This window comes from Labeo rohita, chromosome 7, assembly GCF_022985175.1.
Source record: "Labeo rohita strain BAU-BD-2019 chromosome 7, IGBB_LRoh.1.0, whole genome shotgun sequence".
Lineage (NCBI taxonomy): Eukaryota > Metazoa > Chordata > Actinopteri > Cypriniformes > Cyprinidae > Labeo > Labeo rohita.
In genome coordinates, this window is record NC_066875.1 from 39,214,774 (window position 1) to 39,239,283 (window position 24,510).

General features: G+C 36.1%; 2 protein-coding genes across 2 annotated transcripts; both read left to right on the top strand.

The window, feature by feature from the left end:
- The first annotated feature begins 9,507 nt into the window (after positions 1-9,507).
- On the top strand, positions 9,508-15,164 carry prox3 (prospero homeobox 3). Its single transcript, XM_051115893.1, has 5 exons — positions 9,508-9,766; positions 10,608-12,138; positions 13,780-13,887; positions 14,244-14,444; positions 14,534-15,164. Exons 2-5 carry the CDS (start codon positions 10,642-10,644, stop codon positions 14,720-14,722), a joined length of 1,995 nt encoding a protein of 664 aa, XP_050971850.1. The 5' UTR covers positions 9,508-9,766; positions 10,608-10,641; the 3' UTR covers positions 14,723-15,164.
- A 1,834-nt stretch (positions 15,165-16,998) lies between these two features.
- tmem179ba (transmembrane protein 179Ba) lies at positions 16,999-24,302 on the top strand. The gene is made up of 5 exons (XM_051116114.1): positions 16,999-17,127; positions 19,158-19,348; positions 19,723-19,860; positions 19,989-20,067; positions 22,327-24,302. Exons 1-5 carry the CDS (start codon positions 17,032-17,034, stop codon positions 22,480-22,482), a joined length of 660 nt encoding a protein of 219 aa, XP_050972071.1. The 5' UTR covers positions 16,999-17,031; the 3' UTR covers positions 22,483-24,302.
- The last annotated feature ends 208 nt before the right edge of the window (positions 24,303-24,510 follow it).

The following is a 24,510-nucleotide window of genomic DNA, read 5'->3' on the forward strand; positions in this document are numbered from 1 at the left end:
TGACATTGTTCTCTCTTCTTACTGCCATCTTTCAATTTTTTCCTTTTTTTGAAAGTCATTTTGAAAGTCATTCATTTATTGTGCAGGTTTTTTTTTTGTTTTGTTTTTTTTTTTTGCTGTTTGAGCAAATGGGAATGCAAAAAATATATTTGTGGTACTCTCCCATTCACTGCTCTTTAAGTTAACCCAACTATGATGACTTCCACTGCTGAGAAACCTGGAAATGTGAAAAAAGGTTGATTGGAAGATAGTAGATGAGTCTGTATTACTTACTATTGGAGTAAGTGTAATGGTCAACTTGGATCATGTGTGCCTTCATAAGCAATCACATTATAGCTTTGACGCCATTGAATTTCAGTCAGAGTTGTGCGACACTCAGTACCATAGGAATGAATGGGAAGTGCCGTAAGCTGAATCCCACCTGTTGCATAAAGTTTGTGACTTCTCTTATAAAATGACAGACATGTTTTTCGTGGTGAACTCTAAAAATAGTTAAATCAGTAACTATTTCTAAGTGTTTAAGATTAGCCGATAGGCTGTCGATTAATTAAATGATGAACTGTTTCCTCAAAAAAGATGTTTATTCAGTGTAGCGAAGCCTCTCCTCCATAGACATCCATTCACTTCCCTGCACCACAGCATTAGCATTAGCCGCTATGCGTTTTTTAGCTTTCTTTACACGTTTGCTTTGTAAACACTAGGTTGGTACTTCCGCCTACGTCACGTACTGCGTGAGGTTGAGTTAGTGCAAGAGGAGCATTTGTGGTTAAAATAGTATACAAATAAATAACTAGATAAAAAAGTTTATCAAGACAAACTTTAAGTTGGCTTGAGAAAGCCGGACCAGAAAGTTTTAAATGTTTGAAAAGTTTAAAAAGTTTACAAAGTTTACAAAGTTTTAAATAGTTTTAAGTTTGGATGGTTTTCAGTCTGAAATAGTTTGAAGTTTTAAAGTTTGAATTCAGTCTGTCAGATAGCTAGCTAGCTAGAGAGATAGATAGATAGATAGATAGATAGATAGATAGATAATTAATGTTGTTAGTATGATTCTAACATTATTAGCAAGTTACTAGCATGTTGTTAGCATTTTTTAACATGATTAGCAAGTTACTAGCATGTTGCTACTCTGTTTCTAACATGATTAGCGAGTTTGTAGCATGTTGCTAGCATGTTTTTACCATGATTAGCAAGTTGGTAGCATGTTGCTAGCATGATTGTAGCATGATTAGCATGCCGTTAGCATGTTATTTGCATGATTAGCAAGGTAGTAGCATGTTGTTAGCATGATTAGCAAGTTGCTAGCAATTTTCTAGCATGATTAGCAAGTTACTTACATGTTGCTAGCATGATTAGCAAGTTGTTAGCATGTTGCTAGCATGATTCAAGCATGATTAGCATGTCATTAGCTTGTTACTAGCATGATAAGTAAGTTACTACCATGATTACTGGGATGATTCTAGCATGATTAGCATGTCGTTAGCATTATGCTAGCACGATTAGCAAGTTACTGGCATCTTGCTAGCATGATTAGCAAGTTGCTAGCTTGTCTCTAGCATGATTAGTAAGTTGCTAGGATGTTTCTAACATGATTAACAACATGTTGCTAGCATGTTTCTGGCATGATTAGCATGTTGCTAGCATGTTTCTGGAATGATTAACAAGTTGCTAACATGTTTCTAACATGATTAGCAAGTTGTTAGCATGTTGCTAGCATGTTTCTGGCATGATCAAGTTACTAACATGTTACTAGCATGTTGCTAGCATGATTAGCAAGTTACTGGCATGTTGCTAGCATGTTTCTAGCATGATTAGCAAGTTACTAGCATGATTCTGGTTGCTAGGCATAGATAGATGAGTTTGAATGGATTAGAAATGCAGTACATAGAAGGGAAGTTGAGTCTCAAAGGATTCTGGGAGTTTTGACAGTTGGAATTTGAAAAGTGTTGGCTCATTTGAACATTCCGTCAATGTAAGTCTGTGGGATTTTTCCCAATTTTAACCGTCATTTTTAGGAAAATCGTAAGTCCGATCAGTTAGAAAAGATACAGAACACTCGGTCTGATCAGTCTTAAGATCTGGGCTGAGTTTGGATTTTGTAGAGTTAAAGCTCTAGCAGGAGTTAGTGTCGACAGATTTAGTCTCAGAAGAAAATAGCATATCAGTAAGTTGGCTTTCTCAAGCCAACTTAATAATAATAATAAAAAAAAGATCGATCGTTTCGCTAGGTAAGACCATTATTCCTCGGCTGGGATCGTGTAGGTCCTTGTTGAAGTCCACTATATGAAGTAAAATCCTGAAATGTTTGCCTCAAAAAACTGTTTTCGACTGAAGAAAGAAAGACATGAACATCGTGGGGGTGAGTAAATTATCGGGAAATTTTTATTCTGGAAGTGAACTAATCCTTTAATGAGTTTGAGTGCCGTTTTTTTTACTACACCACCAGATGTCGCTGTTTTGTCTAGACTAGATCAAGACATCAGCGCCGATAAATCCCCATCTCTTAGGGCCATCGTGTGTAAGACTGTCGTACGCACTTTGGCTCAGTTTCTGGAGTGGGGCAAAAGGGAAGGAACACATATAAAGGACAAAAAGGATTACATAGCAGAAAGAACTGAGGGATGAGCAGAGGATGAGCGTGGATCATCTCTATTGTCAGTGGATGGAAAATATCCCTCTCTTTCCCCTCCTACTGTTGTTTTCTCTCTCTTTCTCGCTCTCCCGTCGGGCTTGTGTATTTGCTGTTTTGGCTGCCTGGAGAGAATGTGGAATGGAGAGAGAGGTTACCGCACCTGTGTGTGTGTGTATATGTGTGTGTGTGTGTGTGATGAAGAGAGTGACAAAAAGGAAAACGGGGGGAGATGGAGAGTGTTTGGGCATTAGCATGCTGAGAGTGTCAGCTCTCGATGTCCCTCTCTCCCCCTCTCCATCCCTCATTCTATCTCTCACTCACCAATCCCTCTCTCCTCAGTGTCCATGGCAATTATACCATCAAAACACTCCAGCCAAAGAGGATAATTGCAACCTGAGTACTGCGGAGAGACTGAGAGGGAGAGTGAGTGAAATTGTGTGTGTGTGAGCGAGCGAGCGCGTTTTCTCACGTCTGTGGTATCCGTGTGCAGTTGAGAGCGCGAGTCGGTGCATTATATTGTATTCCTGAGCTTCTCCACCGCATTGTGAGAGTCATTTCGGTCAAAGATCAAAGAATATGTTTGCGGTGCTGAGAGGACAAGGACAATCCATTGAAGACATGCACACACTCACAGTTTTAATAATGTGCATTACCGCAGTCAGTTTCCTGACGCTCAAGGTCAGAGGCGCAAACTCAAAACAGAGCTTCAGTAAAGAGGAGTTTTAGCAGAAAGCTGCTCAAACAAAACAGTGGCTCGACTGGATCCAGCATCCAGTCGTGTGATGGTTAAATGCAGTGCTAGACTGACATATAGCTGGGTGGCTGATAACACAGATGGCCTGAAGACATATATTTATGTGTGTGCCCCAAAAACTGTTCAAAAGTGTGGGGCCAGTATGTTTGTTTTATTCAGCAAGGATGTATCAAATTGATCAGAAGTGACAGTAAATATAATTATGATTACAAAAAGTTTATCTTTCAAATAAAAGATGTTATTTCAGACTTTCTGAATAAAAACAGCACAGCACAGCTGTTTTTATCTGAAAAACGTTTAATAAGATCTAAATCAGCATATTGCAATGATTTCTGAAGCATCATGTGATGCTGAAGACTGGAGTAATGGCTGCTGAAAATTGAGTTTTACAATCACAGGAATAAATTGCATTTTAAAATATATTAAAATAGAGAAAAAAAAATGTATAATATTTATTCATTTCTATATTTTTTTGTTCAAATAAATGCAGCCTTGGTGAGCATAAGAAATTTCTTTAAAAAGCATCTAAAATAATCTTTACAACTTCAAACAAATGCAATACCAGTTAAAAGTTTTTGAACAGTAGGCCTAAGATTTATTTATTTTTTTTAAAGATGTCTCTTCTGCTCACCAAGCCTGCATTTATTTGATCCAAAGTACAGCAAAAACAGTCAAATGAATATTTGAAATATTTTACTGTTTAAAATTTCTGCATTCTATTTGAATATATTTTAAAATCTGTGATCAAAGCTACATTTTCAGCATCATAACTCCGGTCTTTAGTGTCACATGATGCTTCAGAAATCATTCTAATCCCTGATTTGCTGTTCAAGAAACATTTTATTATTATTATTATTATTATTATTATTATTATTATTATTATTATTGCGGTTGCTGTTGCTATTATTATTATTATCATCAATATTTAAAACAGTTGAGTAGAAAGATCCACACATCAGCATTTATCTGAAATAAAAAGCCTTTGTTACATTATACTATTCAAAAGCATGTAGTCAGTATAGTTTTTCTTTTCTTTTTGGGAAAGAAATTATAGAAATTAATACTTTTATTTAGCAAGGATGCTTTAAATTGATCAAACATGATGATAAAGACATTTATAATGTTACGAAAGATTTCTATTTGAGATAAATGCTATTATTCTGAGCTTTCTATTCATCAAACCTGAAAAAAATTCTACTCAGCTGTTTTCAATATAATAATAATAATAATGTTTTTTTTGAGCAGGAAATCAGAATATTAGAATGATTTCTGAAGGATCATGTGACTGGAGTAATGATGCTAAAAGATCAGCGCTGAAAGCACAGGCTTTTTGAGCAAAAGAGACATTAAAAATCTTTTGACTGGTAATGCTGTAAAAAAAAAAAATACTGTTTATTGTTATAGTACACTGACAAAAATTGCTTTTTGAAACATTTTTCTCTCAGAAATTGGTAAGAATTTTTTTACAAACAGTAACATTGGTAAGTAACACATTGTATTAAACTCAAAACTTTGCTAACAGTCTTATTGTAAAGGTCACAAAATATATTTTTGTATTTGTATTTATTCTAACACTAGGTAAAATGACCATTTCTTTGGTCATCCTGTGCAGTATTGTCTGATAACCTCAAAACATCTCCCATTTAATCAGCCTGGCTGATATATCCATGTATAGATAATATGACCTTTTTCTATATACTATAAACACTCTCTCATCCTGCTTGTGTGGATTCGTCTTCCCTGGGGTTTTTACGTCTATGTGCTACTAATTCCTGAGGACTCGATTCATTATTCTGTCTCTTCAGATTGAATATCCTCTAGGTCAACTGCAGTTGTCACTCACTGTCTCCCCTCAGTCACCTTGCCCAAGGCTGAATGTGTGAGTGCTCTTTTCTCTCATACACACTTTCCCTCAGAGGCGGCCAATGGGCAAACACTTTGCGTGTCCATCGACCCCCTCAAACGTCTATCTCCACTCCTGCTTTCTCTCTCTCTCTCTTTCTCTCTCCCCGCTGGATACCGCATTTTCATTCCGCGCATATTACCGACTCATAATGCAATATGTTTGATCGTGACTCATTCAAATGAGACATTTTGATATGTCTCCCACCATTTGAAAGGATCGACATTCGTGTGGCATTTTTAAAACACTGCTCGCAAATGGCTGCGTCCCTTTGGTGTATTTCATAGCCCTTTGTTAGAATTGCTCATGCATTTTAATATTGTTTGCTGTCAGTCATTTGGCTTCGGTTCAAAGGATTCAGTGCGAGTTGCTAATGTAGTTCAAAAGCCTTTCGGCCTGACCTTACAAAAGGTGTGTGTGTGTGTGTGTGTTTACAGTGCAAATGGACTGTATTAACGGATAAGGAATTTAGAAAGGAATTTAACACCTGCGTTGCACACTCCAGTCTGTTTTTACAAAGCAATAAATTTGAGTCAGAAAGATAACAGACAGGAATCCGTTTCACCACCGCCACTTGTCAAAGTATGCAGGATGTGCGAATGTCCTATCTGTACTGGATCTGTCCAGTATTTTGGCTTTTAAAACTTCAATTCAATTACATCTGTTTACTTAGATCGCTCTAGCACCTTTTATTAATAAGGCTTTGTGTCACATTTCTTGTTTCCATAACAACAGTAGCCAGTGGTTATTGTGAACAGTTTGGTTGGTTGAGGGGTATTTCAGTGAAGTGGGGGAGAGAGGGAGTGATGGAAACAATGAAAGAGAGAGAAGGGGTGCTATGAAGAGGAGTGGAGGGACCGATAATCAGCTTTCACACATTGAGGGGTGGAGGAGTCTCTGATTATGAAGAGCTCTGTTGCTGCTTTTTCATACCGGCCTTGGCATACAGTCTCATAGGGCACATGTTTTGGGGAATGTAATCAAAAAAAGTTCATTTAGAAAAACAAAAAACAGACCCTTTAGTTCTGAAATATTGTGTTTATTATGTATCAGCCTATTTTCTACTAACATATTTTTTAAGCACGCTCATAGATTTCCATCCTCTCTCAAAACAATGTATTTTAATTTGGAAGTTTGTTCAAATTTCCTTACAAAATTTGCAATCATGGATTTTCAACATACTACAGTCTGTGTTACTATAATATAGCTCTTATGTGGCATTAGTCATAATTGTCATGAAAAAGAAAATGTGAAAAAAATGTAAGCACAGTTTCTATTAAAATTCTATTATCTTTTAGAATCTCTCCTAAAGCATTCCAGTGAAAACACCAAAAGAATCCTCCAATAACCTGCTCCTACGGAATTAACTTTTAATAAAATTTTCTTATTTTAAGCACCCTATGGAATGAAAATAAAGACAAAAAAATCTGTAAAATTTACAGTAAAAAAACTGGCAGCTGTGGTTGCCAGGATTTTATAATTAAAAATTTGCTAGCAGCCTTTTAGGTTTTACATATTTACCTTAAGTTTACATTTAAAAACCGTATTTCATTCATTGATATAATGTTAATATACAAACATACTGAAGTACTTTTACAGTGAAAAAACATCAAATGTAAATTCTAATGCAGGGAATTCTAGGAATGTCAGTTTACATTTTTTTTTTTTTTTTTCACTAGAAATTATACATTCTTTTTCACTTCCAAAAATTGTATTTTACCGTAAAGTGAAATTTCCATGACAGTTTTTCACCACATATGTGACCCTGGACCACAAAACCAGTCTTAAGTCACTGGGGTTTATTTGTAGCAATAGCCAAAAATACATTGTATGGGTCAATATTATTGATTTTTGTTTTATGCCAAAAATCATTAGGATATTACGTAAAGATCATGTTCCATGAAGATATTTTGTAAAATTCCTACTGTAAATATATCAAAACTTAATTTTTGATTAGTAATATGCAATGTTAAGAACTTTATTTGGACAACTTTAAAGGTGATTTTCTCAATATTTTATTTTTGTTGCACCCTCAGATTCCAGATTTTCAAATAGTTGTATCTCAACCAAATATTGTTCTATCATAGCAAACCATACATCAATGGAAAGCTTATTTATTCAGCTTTCAGATGATGTATAAATCTCAATTTGGAAAAATTGACTGTTATGACTGGTTTTGTGGCCCAGGGTCACATATAGTAAGGGAACTTACTGTTACCAGTTAATAGATTTTTACTGTAGCATTTTTACAGTTTTTTATCGTTAAAATCACAAAATCACAACCATTTATTTACAGTGTGCTAGTTTGTTATTGTAATAATATCTTACTAGAGATTTAAATGAACTATAAGAGGTTTATAAAGATATTTATTTATTTATTACAGTTTTTGTTTTACACACTACTGTTCAAAAGTTTGGCTTCACTGTAAAAAATCTGCCAAATTTACTGTAAAATTTACTGGCAGCTCTGGTTGCCAGAAGAGTACCGTAAAAAATACAGCAGCAACATTTTAGTTTTTATGGATTTAACTTAGGCCTAAATTTACATTTGTAAATCATAATTTCATTAACTGATATAATGTTAATATACCAACCTATGGAAGTACTGAAATCTGTTTTGTGTCTTTGTAATACACTGACCCACCAAAAGCAGGTGGTGATGAGAACGTCACATGATGAACTAAAGCTCATCACAAGCAGCTTTTAAATACTAATATATAAGGTGCACAGTGACATTCACACAAACACTAAACACCACCATAGCAACACACATGAAACTGAAATAATGCAATAAACATTAATTTAACAACATTCAATGTAACATACAACCCTAATAAACATTACTGTTATGTAAAAAACTAAGAAGAAACAGAGTTTTTCAACAAAAAAACATCAAATGTAAAATGTAACCCAGGGAATTCTGGGTATTTCAATTTATATTTTTCACTTCAAAACTGTATTTTACCCTAAAATCACATGAAATTTTCACTGCATATAGTAAGGGAACTTACCATTAACCAATTAATAGATATTTACTGTAGCATTTTTATCATTAAAATCACAAAATCACGACTATTTTTTACAGTGTGCTAGTATTTTATTGTAATAGTGTCTTTCTAGAGATTTAAATGAACTATAAAAAATGTATTTATTTTTTTACAGTTTTTGTGATATACACTGTTCAAAAGTTTGGCTTGGTTAACCAATTATTCAGACACCAGATATAATATTTTTTATTTTTTACAAGGACACTATAGTTCACTTATATAAGTGAGCATAGCAAATTAAAGTAAACTGTGACATAGTATATCCAAAAATTCTTCATACGCTGGGCTACCAGTAAAATTGATAAGAAAAAAAAAACTGGGACCAAAACCTATTCAGACACTTTGACCTGACCATGTTTTGCTGATGTGACCCAACCTAATTCTTTATATGTGACCCTGGACCACAAAACCAGTCTTAAGTCGGTGGGGTTTATTTGTAGCAATAGCCAAAAATACACTGTATGGGTCAAAATGATTGATTTTTCTTTTATGGCAAAAGATCAAATTAAGTAAACATCATGATCCATAAAGATATTTTGTAAAATTCCTACTGTAAATGTATGAAAACTTAATTTTTGATTAGTCATATACATTGTTAAGAACATTATTTGAAGAACTTTAAAGACAATTTTCTCAATATTTTGATTTTTTGCACCCTCAGATTCCTTTTAAATAGTTGTAAATATTGTCCTATCCTAACAAACCATACATCAATGGAAATCTTATTTATTCAGCTTTCATATGATATATAAATCTCAATTTTGAAAAAATTACCCTTATGACTGGTTTTGTGATCCAAGGTCACATATACCTTTCTATCAAAATGATCTGACATTATAAAGATGAGTTTGTTCTGACACAGTTTAACTCTGAGTTCTTAAAAACACGTTCACTTATAATAACAATTCCAATTAAATTTATGACATTAAATTAAACTGAAAGCTTCTTAGATTGCTTAAAACGATATCCTGTATTATTAATCAATAATGAATTAAAAATATATAAGTAATATAAGTAATTTTATCATTTAAAAGGTCACAGTAGTAAATTTACCATATATGTGCATCAGATTATTTTAGTAAATCAAGTCTTTTTTGATTGGTGGAGGCTTATAACCAAGTATTTGCCCCACGTGGAGAACGTGTGAGTGAGTCAAAGAGAGAGAGGAACAGTAAACTGCGTGCGCGTGTGTGCGTGTGCGCGCGCACTGGGGCAGCGGACATCCCTCCCTCACGCCTCGACGCCTACTGGCTGATCACCACGCGATAGGATGAGAGATGGACAGTGCGAGACAGGAGCGACAGCAATAACAGGAAACTCGGTGGCGCTTTTAACGCTGATGCTGCCGGTGACCAGCGGACACCTCGACAAGACCAAAATATAACACGACAGGAAAGTCACCGACCGGGGGATGCGTTCTGACTGACTACTTTGTAAGTTTTCACATCTGTTTTTTTATTCCTTTCTTACCTTTTGGGACATCTGCGTGTTTGTTTGTCCTTGTCAAACGCGCCTCATCTATTTATCTGTTAATGAATCTGCGACAGAGTTTACAAATGTCCGCTTGTCCGCTCTGCACCGGCATTCGAGCAAGAGCGATATCCGTCTTCATAACGAGAGGAAAACTTTGATGTGAACTCTGCGATATTATTGACGGCGAGTTGGTTAGTGTGTCAGTAATTAACGCAAATCAATTTCTATAATTTATCCGTCAGGGTGTTGTCCCTCCATCTGTTACATTTTTTTTCATGGCAGTTAAACGGCTTTATATTCGAGCAGTAATCTGATGACATCTGTGGCGTTTGTGCCAATGAGGAAAAGGCAAAAACGTCAGATTAGGAGAGTAATTTCTATTAATCTGATTTTAGGATAAATGAGTTTCCATTTTATCTATCTGTGTATCTATCTATATAAAACTCTTTAGTACTACAAGGTATGAATTAAGAAAAAAATGCAGATTTTGAGCTTTGGGACTATAGTAATCTCATTAAAATATTTACTGTCTCACCATCCATGTATTTGTGTTGTGCTGAGTGTGTGTGTGGGAGAGAGAGAGAAAGAGAGAAAGAAGGATGAGAGCAATAGAGTCAACAGTCTGAACAAACACAGGGTACAGCTGTCAGCGGATAGATAACGCACACATGCAGAGAGGGAAAAAAAAGAGCCGATGATGATGCTGATAACAATGAGAGGATTATGAACAATTTTCAAACCCATCCAAATAGCTGCATATATTTTTGGTCTACGATTATGCATTTATTATTCTCTTTAAAGATCCTGAAACCAGATCAGAACGGAAAAGGGGGCTATGGATTCCCCTTCGGATCGATTTCATCAGCAGCCTTCCCAGATGTGTCCCTTCGAACTCTATCGCAGCCTGCCAGAATCCAACCCCTCAAGCCACCGATTTTCCCCCGGCAGCTTGTCTTCCCACCCGCTCTTCTCTCCTCTCATGCACCCCAGCAGCGCATCCCAAAGGTGGGGTAGTTTCCGACAGCGCCAGGGCTTGTTCCCTGGGCTTCTGGTAGATGATGATGTAGGCGAGGAGGATGTTTTTGGGAAGAGAGAGTTTGCTGTTGGGGCTACGGCGTCATCGCAGCGCTGTCCTGGAGGACGGGGACAAGGTTCGGATCCCGAGCCTGGCGACTGGGGGCAGGATTTTGCAAGAGTTAAGCGATTCAGAATGGACTCGGCAGCTAGAAGCGAAGATGAAATGAGGAGAGAAGGCAAGAGGGGGAGGAAGAGTACGGCTTTGGTTCAGAATGATGAGAGGAAGGGAGAACAAGGCAACCGGAGGGAAAGCAGGGAAGGTAGGAAGCGACAGCGCCAAGAACTGAAGCTTCAGCTGGAGGAAACCAGAGGGAAACTTCTGGAACTGCAGCGCAAGGTTTGGAGAGTGTATGGAGGGCGGGAGGATGAGAAAGGAGGTGAGGAAGAACAAGAGAACGGGGCGATTAATCTCGACGAGGTCGCGGAGATGTTTTCCGACAGCGATGATCCGCTCATCGGCAGTGGATTTTCTCCTCCACGCTGCTCGTCTAAGAAACCCAGTGAAACCAATGGGAGTGCTTTTCCACAGACCTCTGTAGATCTGGATTTGGAGTTGAATGGTGATCAAGTGTGGCTGGGATGCAGCTTGGTTAGAGGTGAGTGGGAGAGCGCTGAAGGAGGTCAGAAGTTTGCGCAAGCTCTAAAACAGGAGCTGGCAAATGTTGTGGCTCAAGTTATAGACAGAGTCGTCCGCCTCTATGCCGAAACCGACCCCTCGGCGGTCACATCCACCGCTGTCGCCCAAGAAACCAGCATGACTCTGGATCTAAACCCAGACCGGAGGCCGAGACCTCATGCGGCAGAGCAGGTGGAAGCGTTGCCGCTTGTCACAAAGAGTCCTCAAGACAAGAGGGCCTCTATTCCTCAGAGTGTACACAAGGACCTTCTCCTCCCTCAAGCCAATCACAGTCTCGCTCCGCTACCCCAGCCTCCGCTCCCGGCACTTTTAGCCCCTAGGAGCAAAGACCACTTCCTGCCCTCCTATCCCCCAGACAACCCCGTTCCCCTGCCCCTTCTTCACTACACCATGCAGAACCTCTTTACCCGCTCCCTCTCCAGTTTGCCTCTTCATAAGGACTGCCTGTCTGAGTCTTTCATGGACTTCCGTTCACACAACACGGCATTCCCACCCCTCCCGTTGCTGGGCCAGCTAGACCCCTCTCAGTCGGATAGAGTGAGGGAAGGAGGGATGAGAGGAGGTGGAGCAGGAATGGTGGATGGAGGAGATGCAGCACTCTATCTTGCTGCTGGGTCAATATCCTTTTATAAAAATTATGAAAATGGATACACATATGTAAAGATTTTTACAGTATTGTGCAAAAGTTTGGGGTCAGTAAGATTGACAGTGAAGACATTTAAAATGTCACTTAATATTTCAAATAAATGCCATTTTTTAAGCTTTCTATTCATCAAGGGATCCTGAAGAAAAACATATGGTTTCCACAAACATATTAGGCAGCAGAACTGTTTTCAACACTGGTAATAAGAAATGTTTCTTAAGCAGCAAATCAGCATATTAGAATGATTTCTGATGGACGTGACACTCAAGACTGGAGTAATTTCTGTTGAACATTCATGTCATTACAGCAATAAATAACAATAGCGCTGAAACCCTATTGTAATTGTTAGAATGGCCAAGGATCAGCAATCTCCATATAAAACCAATCGTGGCAGACCAAGCTGTAAGTCACAAAGTCTTGAAACTTGGAAGGATGGTAGTACTCACACCGTCTACAGTGTCACCAAGGCTCGCCCCAATCGGCCTGATGGGGGCGCTACAAAATTACGAAATCCCTCATAACTTCTAAAATGCATGACTCGGATTCATCCGTCACCAAAATTTTGGGGTATTTTGCATTTTTTGAAAACCCCCATGGATGAGTCCATGTTTTTCGCCCAATTGGAACCAAACCAGTGCAGGAAGATTCGTCAATATCAAAAAAAATTAATTTTCGACTCTCCATCGCAAAGGGATGCCAAAACGTTTAAAAAGGGCAAGGCCGCTTTTACTAAAGTGGCTGTAACTTATGAACTGAATGAGATATCTTTGCCAAACTCACAACGCGTATGCAAGAGTTGAATCTGAGGTCACGTGAAAAAATTGCAGAGCTTGGCCACTTGGTGGCGCTATAAGCACAAAACAAAAATGGCCATAACTAAGCAACTGTTTGTCCTATCAACATGAAAATTGGTATGCACAGTCTTGGTCTAAAGTGCTGAAAATGGCTATAAGGACATTTGCATATCTCAAAAAACATGGCCGCCATAAGACGATGAACTTTGAGCACCTGGTTGTTCGTAACGAAACTCGGTGGACCTGCTTGACTCCCAGCTCTAAAGGTCTGTGAGAAATTTGAAGAAAATAGGTTTTTCACTTAATCTAAAAAAAAAAAAAACACTGCAGGGCAATTCTCCGGACTCTAGTTCAAAAATAATTAAAAACGGCTGAAATTATAAGCTGTAACTGGGTCGTTTAGTAAAGGGGCCTGTCCAGATATACGCAAAAGCCTATAAAGCCCAAACAAAAGCTCAGAACTTTACGAAACCTGGTGAGCACATGCGGCAGGTAATTCTAAACAAGCATGCATGCGCTGTAACAGTCATAAATGTTGAAAACATCATATTTTAAGGGTAAATTACTAGTATTTGCAAAAAATGCTTTTTTTGGTTGATTAGGTGGTTACAGGCTTGCTACAGTAAATAATATGTAGTGTCTTTTTTCATATGTGCTTAAATGTCTTAAAGCGCTAATTGCTGCTTGCAGCTAAATTTTTTATTACATTTTGATTGTTTCAAAATTAATTTTAAAAAATCGTACAGACCCCAAACTTTTGAACGTTAGTATATATTTCATGTATTTGTTTGTTTGTATCAAACATTCCTTAACCATCTCCACTCTCAGGAAGGTCTCTCTCCGTGCCACCTGAAGAAAGCCAAACTCATGTTCTTCTACACACGCTACCCCAGCTCTAGCACACTCAAGACATATTTCCCTGATGTCAAAGTGAGTATCATTCATATCTAGAACAAAAAATAGTATAGCTGTGTGTGCATAACCTGCACAAATTATATGGGCTAATGATTTATTGAGTGAATTTACGCTGACCTATATACAGTGGTGTGGCATGGTTTCCTTTTAAAACGGTTTGACTCAATTAGAACAGTCAGAATATGTTCCTGCATTTAAAATAAATGAGTATCTATGGATTCTTTTATTTAAATTATGTGTTATAATAAGGCATTAAAAATCACAGTGTCTCCAAAGCATTACACTAAAATGTGCCAACTTACAATCATTATACAGCATCTTTTGAAATGCTGCCGGAATTAACTTGCCGTTTCTGGTTTTTCCCTACATAGTTCAATCGCTGTGTCACTTCCCAGCTGATTAAGTGGTTCAGTAACTTCCGGGAGTTCTTCTATATCCAGATGGAGCGCTTTGCCCGTCAGGCAGCCAGAGAGGGGCTTACATCTGCCAGGGAAAGAGCGCTCCGTCTGGGCAGAGATACTGAGCTCTACCGCATTCTCAACATGCACTACAATAAGAGCAATGATTACCAGGTCAGTGTGTGCATGTGCACGTGTATAAAGGCTCGAGTGGTGCTTGTAACTGTTTGGTTACGTGTATAAACATCACATACATTTTCTAGGTTCCAGAGAGGTTTGTGGAGGTATCTGAGGTGGCCCTGAGGGAGTTTTTCTCTGCCATACAAAGTGGTCGGGATGCTGATCCGTGCTGGAAGAAGGCCATCTACAAGATCATCTGTAAATTAGATAGCCCGGTGCCTGACAGCTTCCGCCTGCCCGGCTGCCCTACGGACACTTACCGGATGAGCTAAATAGAGTTCATCACAAACACATGCACAGCCTCATAAAAAAAAAATATGTGCACGGATTGATATCATTAAGTGTGCATAGAATGGTTAACAGTTAGTGACAAAGAACCAAGAAGAAAATACAAAATCGTGCTGTAAAGATTGAGAACACGGAATAAGTGGTTTAATATAATCATGATGCTCAAAAGTATTACTTGTTTAAGCATTATCTGAATAATAATTCTACTTTAGTCAAGCATTATTGCAGTTAGCACTGAAAAACGTTCTGATTATATGGAAAAAATGTTCTCATTTTATTCACTGTTACATTAATGCTAATTAATTTATCTGAAAATGCAGGCCTGGATGGCTCTTAAGTTTTTTTTATATTACTTGTTACTCGTTATATAATGTTGCTGAGTTTCTGTAAACCTGTGGTGTCATGTAATAAAAAAGTCAAACACTCCTTGCTCTCAGTCAATGCTACAAATTAGTGCAACGGTATAAATGCTTATTGTAAAATGCGTATGTAGCCTTACATTACATATTATTGGCCAAGTACACTAAACAACATAAAAATGTCATATGTTCTACTGTGGGAGAGTAAGGAGACCCTGGCTCTCAAACTATATAACTGTGACAGTTACCCTGAAGCTAAGCCCAAACACCTGACAGCTACCACGAGTCTAAAGTGGAATGAGCATCTACTGCTGCTTATTTTACATTCAAGATTGGTTGACAAATTATTGGAAGTGTAAAGGTTTTTTGCTGTGTGCACTCATCTTAAAGAATTAGTTCACTTCCAGAATAAAAATTTACTGATGATTCTCACACTTCTCACACAGTCACACTGGAAAGGTTACACGTGACGCAGACAGAAGTACCGACCCAGTGTTTACAAAGTGTACGTGCAAAGAAAGTCAAACGCCCTTTACAAAAATATCAATGTCGGGCAATTTTGATTTTGGAGGAGAAAATGAGATGGAGTTTTTCGCCCTACCTTAACTTTTTGAACCAAAGTGCACAGATGAAGAGCTAACCTCATGTGATGTTTCCAACGTAATTACATAATGCGTCAAGTTAAAAATGCACATCGCAAAGCAAGTAATACAAGCATTTGTGGTTAAAAAGTATATAAATATTTATTTTTCTTAGAAAATGACGATTGTTTTGCTAGATAAGACCCTTATTCTTTGGCTGGGATCATGTACAGCCCTTTGAATCTGCAACTGAAACTGCAATTTTGACATTTGGCCCATTGGGTCCCATTGAAGTCCACTATATAGAGTGTTTTCATCAGTCGGCCATATTGGCAGCACTGAACGTAAACAATGCCACTGAACTGAATGAAACTTGCATATTTTTCTGATTATTGCTCCTGAACATGGTCAATTATTGTCATGTTTTGGGCTGTGCTAATAGGACGGACTGGGAAAAAATACTTGGAGTTATATAGCCAAAAGTTAGAAGAAATCAAGGAGAAGAGTGCAAAAAAAAACTTTCAGAGGAACAAAAGGCATTTGTGGTTGGCCAAACTGAACCAAGATTTCCAGGGTAAGAATCTTGACAACATTCATGTTTGTTCTTATCATTTCCAGTCAGGTAGGGCAATTATTAGGCTAATACCTTAATTAATACTGATAATACGTATCTTTGCCACCTATTAGCTTTAGTTTGTCAAAATATTGCGCCCTTTCCTGCATACTAATTCCTTCTCTATATGATTTAGCAGCTTCCACACGTTTTTTCGGTGGTTTAGACAGCATAAATTACCAGAACAACATAGTACATTAACCGTGCAATCCATGCTGTTGTTTACATATGAGTATCGCCAGTATTGCCGCGCATCCGGGTAACTGAGAAAAATCGTGCAAACCCACTACAAAGAAAAAACCTGGAATGCTTTTGTCAAAAACCTTAATTTCTTTTCAACTGAAGAAAGAAAGACATGAACATCCTGGATGACATGTAGGTGAGTCAATTATCAGGAAATTATTCTGGAAGTGAATAATCTAACAGAAACCAATTACAAGTAATAAGGTATGAAATAATCATAGTTCATCTAGTTATACACTAAAATCTAGTTAGAAGTAGGTAAAACATGTAAAACAATAAAACATTTACGCATTAAGGTGGTCGGTATCATAAATGTGACCTATGCTGTACTTACAAAAAATGCAAAAGAATGTGGTCCAATTTATGGCTTTGTGCGATCATATGATTGTCGTTAACTCATGATGCGTTTTGGACGCACGAGTGTGTATGCGCGCCGCCGCGGCTGGTTAAAGACAGTGTAGAGTTGTGGAGCGCGCACACACACACACACACACACTATGGCGCTTCCGCGGCCTCTGTTGCTGGAGCTGCTGCTGTACGGCAGCTGTTTTATTTGCGGGATTGTCACGGCCGCCTCCGTTAGCATCTCACAGGTATCTGCTGTTTGTTATTTGACATAGAAGACTATAAGAGACTTTACCTCGGTGTTACACGGTGCTTCCCACTCGGAAACACGGCAAAACGCACGTTTAAAACTCATAATTTTAGCTGAAAGCTTGTTTACAGCTTTGTTTGGCGCAGTTCTTTGCAGGTAGTGTGTTTTGGTGTCGATATGTAAAAGCATAACTTTCTCTCTGGAGGTATTTTGTGCTTACTCTCACGAGTTGCCCTCAAAATCGTCATAGTCATGTGACTGAGGAAAATAAGACTAGAAATCTCTTTAAATTTGTTTTGAAAGTGTCAAGTTTATTTATCAGTGCTGTAGAAGAACTAATACGATTTTAAAAAGTAAAAAAAAAAAGTGAGGGAAATGTCCGGAAGTGAGGACAAACTGAAAGTGTGACAGGAGGAGCAACTAAGCCTTCCACTTCTATCACTTTCACCACTGTTTTCTGTCATGTGACCAGATGAAAATCTGCTCCCAAGAGTAATTGGCTTATTAAAGTCAGATGAGCAGGAAAACGGTGTGTAAAATTAGTGTTTGAAGCGCCTCAGTCAGGTTTCATTCTGCTAACATAAGAAAATTATGTCTTTATGTAGTACTGGAAGATTTCAATAATAAGGTACTCATATACTGTACGTGAGTCTTACAAGGACAAATCTCATTTGTTTTTAAATAATAGATATGTTTGATAAACTGTTATCTAACATAACATTAAACATTAAAAGTATATAGTTGAATGAATTAAATTATATATTATATATTCCACAATTTATTTTTGATTTTAAGGTCTTAATCCAACAAATAACCTACTGTATCAAAAAATTAAAAACAAAATCTGTAAAAACAATTTTATGTAACATAATTTGAAATCTTTCTAGCATAATGCAAAGTTTTTTATTATGATTTTTAATAAATGCTGTATTGTAAAAATTGCAAACACCATAGGAAATTAATAAAAACATATAAATAGCTCATATAAAATTTAATTTGACCCCTAGCTTTACATTACCAGTCAAAAGAACAGTAAGATTTTTTAAATGTTTTTCAGAAGAAGTCTCTTCTGCTCACCAAGCCTGCATTTATTTGATCCCAAGTACAGCAAAAACTGTACAATTTTGAAATATTTTCACTATTTACAATAACTCTTTTCTATTTAAATATATTTTAAATTTTAATTTATTCCTGTGATCAAAGCTAAATTTTCAGCATAATTACTCCAGTCTTCAGTGTCACATGATCCTTTAGAAATCACTCTAATATGCTGATTTGCTGTTCAAGAAACAGTTATTATTATTATTATTGTTATTATCAATATTTAAAACACTACATTTTTTCAAGATTATTTGATGAATAGAAAGATGCAAAGATCAGCATTTATCTGAAATAAAAAGCTTTTGTAACATTATACACTATCATTCAAAAGCTTGGAGTCGGTATACATTTTTTCTTTTTCTTTTCTTTCTTTTTTTTTTGGAAAGAAATTATAGAAATAATACTTTTATTCAGCAAGGATGCTTTCAGTTGTTCAAACAGACATTTATAATGTTACAAAAGATTTCTATTTCAGATAAAAGCTGTTTTTTTAACTTTCTGTTAATCAAAAAAATCTGAAAAAAATTCTACTCAGCTGCTTCAACATAATAATAATAATAATAATAATAATAATGTTTTTGAGCAGCAAATCAGAATATTAGAATGATTTCTGAAGGATCATGTGACTGGAGTAATGATGCTAAAAATTCAGCTTCAAATCACAGGAATAAATGACATTTTAAAATATATTCAAATAGAAAACAGTTACTTTAAATAGTAAAAATATTTCAAGATTTTACTGTTTTTGCTGTACTTTGGATCAAATAAATGCAGACTTGGTGAGCAGAAGAGACTTCTTTAAAAACATTAGAAATCTTACTGTTCAAAATCTTTTGACTGGTAATGCATGTTGTACCTTGTTACGAAGAAAATAAACACTCTTCATGAATAAGATGCATTTTTGTAATCCAGAATTTTTTTTAACAGGGCAGTTTTGATGGGAAGTGTATGCTGTACGGTTCAGTGCGTCTGAACTCCTCATCCATCGGTGTGCTTTCATCCAGTTCTCCCTCTCTTTGTTACTTTGTGTCAGCCATCTCGGTGTGTGTGGCCGTCTTCTGCTTTTCACTCACTCTCTACTGGATCTACATGGCCTGTGTTGACGGAGAGGTGAAAAGGTATGTCCAGGAATGCAGTAAATCATGTGCTAGTGAGTTTGGTTCAAGAATGAGGACAGAGGTTATCTGATGGTACCTCCGTTTCTGTTTCCTGTTATGCCGTGCTCTAGTGTGAATGGATTGCAGGAGGAATTCTAAACGGACATGATGCAAACTCATAAAAATAAGTTGTTATTATTTAGATATGTGACAATGAGGTTCCTTTTGAAAGGAATTTATACTTTTATTCAAATAAGGATGCATTAAATTCATCAAAAGTGATGTGAATGACTTAATATTACAGAAGATTTCTATTTCAAATGAAATCAGCACAACTACAATTTTTTTTAAATGTAATGCAAACATTGTGCACTGTTGTTTCTGTCTGATGTCAGAGAGAAATTATGGATGAATATTACTCTTGGCTTGTCTGGAGTCTTCCTCTTCTTCCTCTTGGTAACGGGATGCATCCTGAAAATTGGCCGAGACACACTGTGTGACTCTGTGGTTAAAACAGTGAGCAATATAACCAGGTGAGTGTGAGAGAAAGACCTCTGTAATAGCTTTTGATTATTGCAGAGAGATGGTATTGACAATGATAGCAAGCGTAAATGACTTGTGGGACTCGTGAGTGTGTATACACTGTTTTGTGCATTTGCAGGTGTGAAGAAGCACAAAATAAGCCTTGGATAAGTCCTATAAATGGGAGTCAGTTCTACTCCAGACTACACAGTGCAGAGGTACTGCAGCTACAAACCTTGATCACAAGCACATTGAGATAATAGCTTTTCATATATACGCTGCCAGTCAAAAGTTTTTGAACAGTAAGATTTTTTAAGCATTCTCTTCTGCTCACCATCTTTTTATCCAAAAATACAGCAAAATCAGTAATATTGTGAAATATTTGTACTATTTAAAATAACTGCTTTCTATTTGAATATATTTTAAAATGTCATTTATTTCTGTGATCAAATCTAAATTTTCAGCATAATTACTCCAGTCTTCAATGTCACATGATCCTTTAGAAATCATTCTAATATGCTGATTTGCTGTTCAAGAAACATTTTTATTATTATTAATATTTACAACAGTTAAGTACATTTTTAGAATGATTTCTGAAGGATCACATGACTGGAGTAATCATGCTGAAATTCAGCTTTTAAATCATAGGAATAAATGACATTTTAAAATGTATTCAAATAGAACACAGTTATTTTAAATAGTAAAAATATTTCAAACTTTTACCATTTTTGCTGTACTTTGGATCAAAAAATGACTAGTGTGTTTTGAATTTTATTCAAAAATTATTATTATTATTTAAAATTTTAGTTTAAGTTTTTGTGTTTTTATAAGCTTTTGTTTTTAATTTTTGTGGGTCATTTTTATTCATTTTAATTTCAGTTTTAGATATTTTAGTACATCAAGTTAAACTAAATGAAGAAAAAGAAAAAAAAAAGATGGAAAAAAACTAAACTAAAATGTGAAATTTGGGGCATGGCAATTAAAACAAAAAAAGATCATACCATATCATGAAATTATTTCATTATTATATTGTTATTGTTAATCTATTTATTTATTTATTTGAAGTAAGGAAATAAGGTCTTGATATAATCGTAGTTAAAGGAGAAGTCCACGTCCAACAAAAATTTACAGATGATGTACTCACCCCCTTGTCATCCAAGATGTTCATGTCTTTCTTTCTTCAGCCGTAACAAAATTATGTTTTTTGAAGGAAACATTTAAGGATTTTACTCCATATAATGGACTGCTGTGGTGCCCCGATTTTGAACTTCAAAAATGCAGTTTAAATGCGGCTTCAAACGATCCCAAATGCGGTTGTAAATGATCCCAGTCGAGGAAGAAGAGTCTTATCTAGCGAAACAATCAGTTATTTTCATAAAAATAATACAGTTTATATACTTATATACTATTTTTTTCCGGTTCATGACAGTTAGGGGATGTTAAAAAACTCCCATCTCATGTTCTCCCTCAACTTTAAAATCGTCCTATATCACTGTTTTACCTTTTTTGTTAAGGGTGTTTGATCTTTGCATGTTTACTTTGCAAAGACTGGGCCGGTACTTCTGCAGCGATGTAGGATGATTTTGAAATGATTTTTGAGGTTGAGGGAGAAAATACGATGGGAGTTTTTCGACATACACTAACTGTCTTGAACCAGAATACACAGAGTTCAAGGAGAGAAAGGCAAGACGAGCTTTTGAGATTAAAAAGTATTTAAATTGTATTTTTTTCAATGAAAATAACCATTCGTTCCGCTTGATAAGACTGGGATCGTTTACAACCACATTTGGAATCGTTTGAAACCGCATTTAAGCTGAAGTTCAAAATCGGGGCACCATATCAAAGGTAAAATCTTAAAATGTTTCCCTCAAAAAACAGTTTCTTTACGGCTGAAGAAAGAAAGACATGAACATCTTGGACGAGAGGGTGAGTACATTATCTGTAATTTTTTGTTCTGGAAATGGACTTCTTCTTTAATCTAGTTATACACTAAAATCTAGTTAGAAGTAGCTAAAACATTTAAAAGAATAAAACATGTATTCATTAAAATAAGTTGGAATGGTCATTATCATAAATGTGACCTATATATATATATTATGCACTATATTATATATTATGCACTACTCTTCAAAAAGAAAAAAATATTTAAAAAATACTGTAAAAAATCTTCTATTTTAATGAATTTGTAGCAGCAATTACTCCAGTCTTCATTGTCACATTATCCTTCAGAAATCAATTTAATATAATTTAAAAGAGGTACAAAAAAAAGTTACATTTGAGGCATGGCAATTAATAATTATTATTATTATTGTTGTTTATTTTCATTATTTTTTTTATTTTTTTTATTTTAATATTGTATTTTTCCTCATTTTTGAAAAAAAGTACCATGTCTTAAACTACAATGGCATACAAATTTTATTTATTGTTTTTCCTCCCCAACATCATCTTTAAGGAACTTTTGTTTTTCTCTCTCTCAGATAGCAGTATGGGTGAATTTCTTCTTCTGGTTGACCATAGCAATCCTGGTCCTGCTCCAGCGTAACAAAGGGTCAGAAATCCGGTCCAGCGGAGAGGACCCATCAGTGACCCCTTCTGAAACAGAGCCCTTCTTCAACCGCCCAGGACGTTCTTAATGAACAGAGACGCAACTAATCTATGTCGCTCCACACTAAAGCAGTCTACGTGCCGCTTAAATGCACTCACTCACACATACATATGCTCGCATTGACAGTTGCACTGCTGGCTAGCAGTTGGCTAGCTGAGCCGAGAGGATTTTGGCAGCACCAGTATACGGTCTTGATTTTGTTCACTAGCTTTGCCAAGGGTTAGTTGCCATGGTTACTGATCTGTGGCTGGCAGCACAGACCTGGCAGGTGATAGTGTGCGGTTGCCAGATTGGTGGTGTGACCTGAACTGATTGAGACACAGCTTCATGTAAAGAGATCAACTCTGACAACGTCTTTGGTGTTTTCATAAGTGACAAAACGATTTCAGAAAATAAACTTGTGGAGTTCATAGACAAATCTTTAAGAAAAGGCTTTATATTTCAGCACTTATTGCTAAAACATTTGATGAGTGCATATATCAGCTCAAAGGCTTTTGTAGAATATCAACCATTAAATCAAACCTAACTGACGTCAAAACGAGTTAACCACTGTACTGTAACTTTTAACTTATCTCAAGCAAAGCTTGCTCTTTATCAATGTACAACATTTTCGCCCTCTGCTGTCTGTTTATATGAATTACTCCAATAAATCCCATTAGACGGTGCTCGCGTGCCTATTTTGTAGGCCAGGAATCTCCCACAAGTGTTTTTTTCTCCCTAATTTCACATTTCTCCTACTCATAGTCCTTGGCGTCCTTAACATAGGCAAAACTACTTGAGAGTGTCTTTCCGAGAGTGTTTGGCTATTAATCTTATGCCCAGTAGAGATGTCATTTTTTAATGGCTTTTTCCTGCACACAGCCACGGGAGGTAGGAGTGTGTGTGTGTTTAGGATGACAGGGACATAAATCCATAATTTGGCCTGTGATGGTATCCGCTTTCCACAGGCGAAGTGCCAAATCCGAGGTGCTGTCCACAGCACTAAAGTCCTCAGAAACACAGTGTCCTTCCTCCCATCCTGGCAACACAGTGTCCATGTCCAGTGTCCACTAAATGCTACATCATCGAATCATTTTTCCTCCTCTTTTTTTGCAACTTTTTGTACATTTTCATTTAACTTACTACTGTTGTTTTAGAACTGCTGGTTATGAATTACGCACTGACGTTTTTTATTAATATTAAATCTGTTGTATTACGCACTATTTCAGAGTCTATGGCTGTGCGAACATTTCAAAACAATTAAATTTGTCAACCTTATGAGACCAAGTGCTTATGGTCTCATAATATGGTTTGTATGTTAAAGGTGCATGAAACGAAAATGTCTTTTTCAGTTAATTCTCATATTGTATTTTCAGAAATATTTGTTTTTCAGAAAGAATTTGTTACTACAGAAACACAGTAATAAAAATTTACTTAGAAGGGTTATATTGACCTATTAAGAGTTTGCTTATATCTGCTGTACACTGTAAATATATTTGCTATTTTATAATTTTTTTTAGATTTGAATGTATTTTAAAAATGTAATTTATTTCTTTGATCAAAGCTACATTTTCAGCATCATTTCTCCAGTCTTCAGTGTCACATGATCCTTAAAGAATCATTCTAATATACTGATTTGCTGTTCAACAAACTATTTTTTAGAATGATTTCTGAAGGATCACAAGACTGGAGTAATCATGCTGAAAATGCAGCTTTTAAATCACAGGAATAAATGGCATTTTAAAATATATTCAAATAGAAATAAGTCATTTTAAATAGTAAAACTATTTCAGAATTGACTGTGTTTGCCGTACTTTGGATCAAATAAATGCAGGCTTAGTGAGCAGAAAGACTTCTTTAAATAAACATTAAAAATCTTACTTTTCAAAACCTTTTGACTTGTAGTGTGTTTTGAATTTTATTAAACAAAATATTTATTATTATTATTATTTTTAATTTTAGTTAAAGTTTGAGCAATTTTGTGTTTTCATAAACTTTTTTTTTTGTAAAATATGTCTAAATTATTAATTTTAAATATTTTCCTAACCTTAATATTTTAGAAAATTAGAAATGTTGT